The following is a 9,068-nucleotide window of genomic DNA, read 5'->3' as shown; positions in this document are numbered from 1 at the left end:
AAATACAAAAAAAAGCGTGAAATGAACTGAACTTAATTTCGAGACCAAAAATCATTACCAACAACTATACGGTGGCGGTTAACTAAATCAAAAACTTTGAAAATTATTACAAAAACACAAAAAAAAAAAATCTAAAAAACTACAAAAATCCAAAAAAAAGGTTAAAATACAAAAAATAAGAAAACATACATACACGTGCATACAGATGTGAAAAAAACAACGAAAATGAACTTATACATATTGTTTGTCGTGCTGTGCAGACGTGTTTTTCTTTGCTCTTGGATTTTCATATTGAGCACATAAACAAATCGCTTTCGCGCATTCATACAAACAAATAAACAATCCGTTTTCCGCATACACACATATTTGAGAGTGCTGGTGATATTTCGCTACCCTGATTGAAGCCTTGACCTTTTCTGGGAATAAAAATAATAATAATTATAAAGTGCCCTAAGAAGTTTTTTGTTTTCGCTATGTCTGTTCGTGCATCGACCTCTTCTGCAGCGAACAAACGTCCCCTGCGGGGACAGGAGTCCCCTGCTGCTAAAGTGGTAAAGCTGGATGAAGACATCACCCTTATTGCTGTCTTTGCAAAACTAAAGCAACTCGAAGTGAAAATACAGCAACAAACGGACAATCTGCTGCCGCTAGTTGAGAATGTCTCTCAGAAATTGTCAGAGCTGGAGAACAAATTAACAAAGCGAATAGATGATGAGATAGCTGTGTTTACTGAGAAAGTGGCCGAGACGACTACGCGCTTAACTTTGATGGAAGCTAATATGAAGAAGGCTGAAAGCGATATTGCCTACCTACAACAGCAAGTTTCTAGTGCACTACAACAAAAACCTACTCCTGATATTTCTGCTGATGCTGTTGTGTTTGGTGTGCCTTATGCGGATGGGGAGAACCTAAAGAGCATATTTAACCAGATTTGTCTCTCTATCGATTTCATGTCTCCACAAATTCGCGACATCTTCCGAACGCGCCCCACTGCCAACCGCAACGGCGTGATTGTCGTTAAATTTCACTCCCCGCATGATCGCAATCGCACCCTTCGCGCTTTTGGGGAGTATCGCAGGCGAGTTAGATCTGCAGTGTCATTAAGCTCCATTGGAATGGATGGAATTTTCCACATATTTGAGAGTCTCACTCAAGAGAAAAGGCGCTTACTACAAGAGGCTATCAAGCTACGCAGAGAGGGTAAGCTGGTATCGGTATACACAATGCGAGGCGAGGTGCACGTAAGAAATGAAAAAGACAAAAATAGCCCCGCTATCAAATTAACCTGCGAAGATGATTTAGCGCGCTTTCGTTAGGTATAAGATTTTGTTTTTATGTTCCCTCTGTTATGTATTCATTGTTGTAAAGTTGGCACATCTCAGTTTATGTTTGTTTGTTCTTAATATTGTTATCCCTTATGCTTTAAAGTTGCTTTTGTTTATACGCGTAAAATATCATGGTTGTACCCAGCAGCAAAACGGCTAACATTGACAATTGTAGTCGTGCAATGGTGAACATCATGTGCGGTCAACAAACGGGTTTGAACATTGTTCATTTTAATGCGCGCAGTCTTAATTCTGAGAAAATGGATATAGTAAGGAACACTTTTGAATTGTCTCCAGTCGATGTTATATGTGTATCTGAGACGTGGTTCAGGTACAATGTAAGCAGTGTCCATTATGATATTAATGGTTATAAGTTGTTTCGTTCTGATAGGGTAGATAGAAAAGGTGGTGGAGTTGCTATTTACTGCAAAAAGCACCTAAAAACCAAACAGGTTTCGCAGTCACATTCAGAAAGAAGCTGCGTGGAGTACCTGTCTGTCGAAATGTCTAGCCCCTCGTCCAAAATCCTATTGTCTTGTGTGTATAATCCCTATAAGTATTTCAGCCTATGTGACTTTTTTAATTTTCTGTCCACTGTTTCTGTAGATTATGACCATATAATTCTTTGTGGTGATTTTAATGTGAACTTGTTATGTCCTGATTCTACCAGTGCTCGTTTAATAGATGATATCTCCTGTGTTGGGTTGTCTATGGTTAATTTGTCGGTGCCCACAAGATATGGTAGCAATTGCTGTCCCAGCTTATTAGATTACTTTGCTGTATCTGATCCTTCTATTGTTTTGAAATTTGACCAAACATCTTTTATATCTGATCATGACTTGATATTTTGTTCTTTTGACGTTAAACTTGATCACTATGACGACAATACCTATGTATTTAACTTCTTTGACTACCGTTCCTTAGATGTCAACAACCTTTTCAGTAGCCTCTTGCAGATCGATTGGTCTGTTTGCTGGGGTCTCAGCACGGTCAATGAGAAGCTCCGTTTCCTAAACGAAAATATATTAAATTCGCTCCTCACTCATGTCCCTACCCGAACCTGTGACAGGTCTTCTTCCTGCCGTTGGTTTAATGGTGTGGTCCTATCAGTGATTAAAAAACGCAATAAATATTATAACATATGGAAAAGGAACCCGACAGATGAGAACTGGAGTGCTTTCAAAACAATAAGGAATGAAGCTACCTCGGTTATAAGACGTGAAAAGAAAAAATTCTTTATGAATAAGCTGGATCCCTCACTGCCTAATAATGTATTGTGGCGAAATCTGAGAACACTCCGCGTCCATGCCAGTGAGAAATCAGAATGCTCGTTGAGTCCTGAAACGCTTAGCGTTGCCTTTGCTTCTCCGCCTTCATCTTGTCCCCTTACGACCAACTCTGTAGCCTCCTGTCCGGTCTCTTTTGCTGGCGAAAAGTTTGAGTTCATTGCTGTGAGCGAGATTGATGTGGTGAAATCTGTTTTTAAGATCAGGTCCAACGCAATCGGGGAGGACGGCATTCCGATTAGATTTGTGAAGGTAATCTTACCGATTATTTTGCCAACCTTGACACACATAATAAACCATAGTCTCACCACGTCCTGTTTTCCCGATGCCTGGAAGATTGCTACTGTGCTTCCTGTAGCCAAAAATAAATCCGCATCCAGCCCTAGTGATTTCCGACCCATCAGCATACTACCAGCCTTGTCTAAAGTTTTCGAATCTTTGTTATCTGAACAAATCTCTTCCCACATCGGTAAATTCAACCTTATATCCCCATTTCAATCCGGATTCAGACCCCATCACAGCTGCTCTACTGCAATGGTAAAGATACTTGATGACATTAGAATACTGTTCGACAAGAACCACTTAACACTACTATGCTTGCTGGACTTCTCTAAGGCCTTTGATTCAGTTAGCCATGAACTACTGTGCTTTAAATTAAAAAACTACTTTGGGTTTAGAGAGTCAGCAGTAAAACTGATGCGTAGCTATCTGAAAGAGAGGTCTCAGCGTGTCAAGGTTGGATCTCAAATATCTGAACAAAGGCCTTTGTTCACGGGTGTCCCACAAGGGTCAATCTTAGGACCACTACTATTTAGTTTGTTCGTTAATGATATATTTCGGACTTCTATGCACGCCAACATGCATGCCTATGCGGACGATGTCCAGCTCTACATGTCAGGTCCTCTGGAGGACTCAGCTAATTTGTGCGCAAGCTTCAACAGGGAACTGATGTCTATAAGGTCCTGGGCACAGTTAAATGGTCTTTGTCTTAATTGTGACAAGTGTTTTGTTTTACCTATTTGTAAGAAACGTCTTAACCTAGCAACTATTCCATCGTTACACATTGGTGGCAAACCAATTAAATTTGTGTCAAAAGTAACTAACCTTGGGTTTATTATCAACACAGGCCTTACCTGCATTGACCATGTGAATTCAACTGTAGGCAAAGTCTATAATACTTTAAGGAATTTACGAATGTCTGCTCCATTTACACCGATAGAAATCAGACGTAAACTCGCAATCCAACTTATAATGCCAATTATCTGTTATTCTGAGGTAGTCTACAGCAGGTTAGATTCCCAATCAGCTCACAAAATAGATGTAGTATTTAACCAGATCACGCGCTATGTGTTTGGGCTAGCAAGATATGAACATATTTCCGCTTGGAGAACGCGCCTACTTGGCTGCGAAATTTCTGAATATCTTAAAGCTAGAAATTGTGTATTCCTTTTTCGTCTCATGACAGATAAGGCACCCAAATATCTATATGAAAAATTAATGTTCCCCAAATCCACTCGAGTAAAGGACTTGACTGTTCCTACCTACAATTATCTCAGCTCTGCACGGCTATTCTTTGTCAATGCTATCCGCATCTGGAACTCTATTCCATCCCATATTCGCAGTAGTTTAAACAAAAGCAACTCTAAAAATGTTCTGTATGCATATTTCCGTTAGCTTCACTTCAGTCCCTGTGATGTGCTCTCTATGTACTTGTTTAATTAAGTCTTATTTTAAGTATATGTCCTGGAATTGTAGAACTCACTTAAAAATACTACTCTGTTAATTATATTATGTTACTTTTATTTAGTCTTAAGTAATTTTTGCTGTTTTAGTTATATGTATGTGCTGTTATGAATTTTTTGTTGCGCTATAAAAGATCATTCTTTTGATCTTATTGTGCTAATGATTTTATTAATAAATGAAATGAAATATTAAACTAACTAAAAACTTGCAGTGCGCATACATACATAAATGTGCATATAGATGTGTAAAAAAAACAAAAAAAATGTGGCGGTTATAATTAGCTAAAATTATAAAAAAAAAAACACAAAAACAAAAAAACATTCAAAAACCAAAAAAAAGCGGTCGTACCAAATTTTAAAAATAAACTAAACTTTACAAAAGTGGTAGGAAACACATGAGTGGCAAAAGAACAATAAAACCAAAAACAAAACTATAAAACTGCGACCGTGCTGTACCACCAGTCCTAAGCACGACATAACGGCATCGCAACTACGCCACGCGGTCCGTGCTGTACCACCAACGCAAACCGCTAGACCAGTGCAAACCGCTATAACGGCGTTAAAACCACGCCATCTACAAGTGTCGCTATGCCAAGGCGTGACACGCAGCGGTAAACAGCAACAACAACATATATACATATCGCTGAGCAGGGTGCGATAGCAGCGTAAAGCAAAAACCAACAGCTACAACTAGGACAGCACATCATTACATGGCAATATAACTACATAGCAAGCAATACGAGCAACGGTACGCAGGAAGGTGACTTCGTGGGATCTGATGGTATGAACATACATACATATGTACTTTACTTTTTACCTAAACATTTTTAAATTAAATACAACTGTACACTAAATTTGAATACAACAAACAATTTTTCCTTATATATACTTATGTACATACTAACATACAGTTACATAATTAAAATTGTCAATATATACTTTATCATATACATATGTACATACTTGTGTTACTGTTTCTAATGGAATTTCAGAACTACAGTCGCGTGCAAATTATTGGTATCAAACCAACTTTCCTTTTTCAAGTGTTCTATAACTTAAGTGTTCAAGTGTTCTATAAGTTTTTCTGACCTTCATACATGATTTTTCTTACATTTTCGAATTACACTAGCGTGTAAAATGTTTGCACGCAACTTTTCTTAAAATTTAACAATTTAAAATTTTTAATAAACAGTGCCTTGCAAAGTGCTTAACGAAAACTTTTCCAAAACGTTTAATTCAAATTTTGATATTATCAAACAAACATTTTTTTTTTCTGTGCTTCGCCGAGTGCTGGAAACTTTTTTTTGAAATTTTGTATAAAATCAAACTCATCGATACATGTTTTTCTTACAAACCAGGCCGTGCCATCAGATTGCCACGTTTACAACTTTTTTTTAAAACAAAGATTAATGCCGATTGAATGCCAATTGTGAAAATTTTACTGTGCCTTTAGTTGCGTACAAAATCCAACATCTTTTTGCCATAATTTAAATAAATCAAAATTTTTTTTTGTTAACATTTATGCCGGGTTTGTCAAATGCCAGATTTTGATACTGCATTTAAAGATTTGCGTACTGATTTTGCAAAAGTTACAAAACGTGTGTTACAAAGTCGTCCTATCTCAACAAAAGAGGGCAAGTTAGAGGAATATAAAGAATCTTTAGTAAAAAGTTATAACAACATTTTAATACTAGTAAATTCGCACTTCAAACAAAGGGTTAAGCCAAAGTCATTAATTGTAAGTTTATCGCGGTGTAGAGAAAAGCTACTTAAGTGTTTTTATAAAATTGGTTGCAAAATAAAAGTACCAGAAGATTTCGACGAATTAATTACAGAAAGCGTTTTGTATTCGGACGCAGATTCCGACGAAGAATTTGCTGACGCACGATCAACTGGCACCCTTGAAGTTTATAGTATTAAAAAGAGTCGTTCCTTGTCTTTTCTGGAAGATTTTTTGGGATTCGACGACCCCCCTTACGTAACCACTAGCTCACCAAATATTAACTTCTTTCAAAATACCAACGCAAAAATGGCAACAACTGAGCAAAAGAAATCATTTAAAAGTTTATGCGCCTCGATTATAAGGGAAAATTATAGTGGTGACCCGCTATCACTTGCCTCGTTTATTGATAAAATTACCCTTATTGAAGAATTATCAGACGAAAGCCTCACTACAACATTTATTGCATTTTTGAAATCCAAACTTGAAGGTAAAGCTCGCGAGTCCCTACCAACGCATATAAGCTCAGTTAGTCAAATTAAAGAAGCGTTGTCAAACAAAATAAAACCAGATAACTCGAAAGTTGTCGGTGGTAAAATTGCAGCTTTGAAAGTGCATAACAACAATTATTCAGATTTTGCGAAACAGGTAGAGGAGCTCGCAGATTCCCTGGAGCGTTCGCTTATTATTGAAGGAATGACACAAGCGAAAGCTCACGAGATGGCAGTTGAGCAAACAATAAATGTTTGTAGGCTCAACAGCCGTTCAGATATGGTAAAGTCAATACTAGCATCGTCAACCTTCAGCGACTGGAAAGATGTTGTAGCGAAGATGATTGTGGAGCACGACAATATAATAAAAGAGCGGCAGGTGTTGGCTTTTAGGTCACGTCCCATACGGACAAATAATTTTCGAGCAGGTTATAGAGGCAGCAATAACTACAGATATCACAATAACAATTTTAGGTTTAACGGCAATTCAAATAGACACAGCGGCAATACTAGCTATCGAAACAACAATCAGAATAGGAATAATAGTTTCAGTAATAGACGAAATAACTACAATAGTAGTAACAACAGTCAGGCTTCAAGCAGTAGAAATAACAATCAAACGCGTTCAAATACACGAAATTCTGCCAATGTTCGGACTTTAAACGCCGAAGCCCCTCAGGCGCGAACACTGGGGAGCTAGACTTAAACAACTAACGACTTTTACAGACGAAAAATCCATTTACTGCCTAAATCTCAACTATTCCGATTTCATTGAAATAAATTGTAGTGATTCTCACAAACAATGCACTTTTTAGTAGACTCTCAAGCAGACATTTCGCTTATAAAATTTTCAAGCCTAACAAGCAAATCCGCAATAAACAGCAATAACATTATTAATATCACGGGCGTAACATCAGAAACGGTCCAAACCTTGGGCACAATAAATACAAATTTGGTAGTATCAGACATTTTCATTCCGCACACTCTTCACGTTGTAAATGACCGCTTTAACATTCCTTCGGACGGCATACTCGGAAAAGACTTTTTAAAAATAAACAAATGCATAATTAACTATGCAAACGATAGCATAACCATTGGTTTGGGGACAGAAAGGATCAGCGTTTCTATTTTGCACGGTACTACTACCGACAGCTTAGTAATTCCACCTAGATGCGAAGTTTTTCGGTTATTTAAGTTGGGTAAATCCAAAAACCCTGTTTTTGTAGACGCTCAGGAAGTTTGTAGTGGTGGTTTTACAGCGAAATGTATCGTTGAAGTAAAATACGTAAGAAATTTCAATATTCAAACCGAAGGCATAACAAACTTCAACGTTTATAAAATTAACGAACCCACATCTGATCCGAAACGCATCGTAGAACTAAAATCGATTTTTGAAAAACAAGTACCCAATTATGCTAAAAATAAATTGCTTGATCTTTGCTCAAAATATTCCGACGTATTTGCCTTAAAATCCGACCTTATGACTCTGAACAACTTTTACGAACAAAAATTGAGACTGACAGACAAAACACCAGTTTACATAAAAAACTACAGATTGCCATATTCACAGCGCGAATAAATAAACAAACAAGTCGATAATTTATTGAAAAACAATTTAATAGAGGAAAGCTACTCCAATTATAACAGTCCTCTAATTTTAGTACCGAAAACAGATCCAACAGGTCAAAAATCGTACCGTATGTGTGTAGACTTTCGAGCAGTAAATAAAAAACTAATTGCAGACAAATTTCCGCTAGCACGTATAGACGACATTTTAGATAACCTTGGAAGAGCAAAATATTTTTAACTCTGGATCTGTATTCTGGTTTTCACCAAATCCCGTTACATAAAAATTCTACAGATATAACATCTTTTAGCACTGATCGGGGAGCTTTCCGTTGGAAGGTCTTGCCTTTTGGTCTTAATGTAGCACCTAACTTGTTTTCAAGAATGATGTCTATAGCATTTTCCGGTATTTCACCTAATCAAGCTTTTATGTATGTCGACGATGTAATAGTTATTGGATGCAGTGAAGCGCACCATTTTAAAAATCTAGAAAAAGTGTTCGAAACTTGCAGAAAGTTCAACTTGCGACTTAACCCAAACAAATGTAATTTTCTACGATCTGAATAACTTTCTTAGGACACAAGTGCTCATCTAGAGGTCTACTGCCAGATGATACAAAAATAGAAGCCATTAAAAAGTACACAAAGCCATGCGATAAAGACGCAGTGCGTAGATTGGTAGCGTTTGCAAACTATTATAGACTGTTTATACCTGACTTTGCTTCTCTGGCAGCACCCTTAAATCGTTTGAGCAGGAAAAATGGAGAATTTAAATGGGATAACTCCTGTGACCAAGCTTTAGAAAAACTTAAATCTTCTTTAATGTCTCCTAAACTTTTACAGTATCCTGACTTTAGCAAAGAATTCATAATTACAGTCGACGCATCTAAAACCGAATGCGGTGCAATTTTAAGCCAAAACCACAACGGCAATGACTTA

General features: G+C 37.3%; 1 protein-coding gene across 1 annotated transcript; it reads right to left on the bottom strand.

The window, feature by feature from the left end:
* Window positions 1–459: 459 nt before the first annotated feature.
* Window positions 460–3,243, bottom strand: LOC118734234. Its single transcript, XM_036463956.1, has 2 exons — window positions 2,530–3,243; window positions 460–2,428 (listed from the first exon to the last, which is right to left on the bottom strand). The coding sequence occupies exons 1-2, from the start codon at window positions 3,076–3,078 to the stop codon at window positions 2,351–2,353; spliced, it is 627 nt and encodes a 208-aa protein (XP_036319849.1). The 5' UTR covers window positions 3,079–3,243; the 3' UTR covers window positions 460–2,350.
* Between the last annotated feature and the right edge of the window lie 5,825 nt (window positions 3,244–9,068).

Source organism: Rhagoletis pomonella, unplaced genomic scaffold (genome assembly GCF_013731165.1).
Source record: "Rhagoletis pomonella isolate Grant_MI unplaced genomic scaffold, Rhpom_1.0 Rhpom_scaffold_00002, whole genome shotgun sequence".
Lineage (NCBI taxonomy): Eukaryota > Metazoa > Arthropoda > Insecta > Diptera > Tephritidae > Rhagoletis > Rhagoletis pomonella.
Note: the sequence above shows the minus strand (reverse complement) of the source record. Positions and strands in the feature narration are given on the sequence as shown.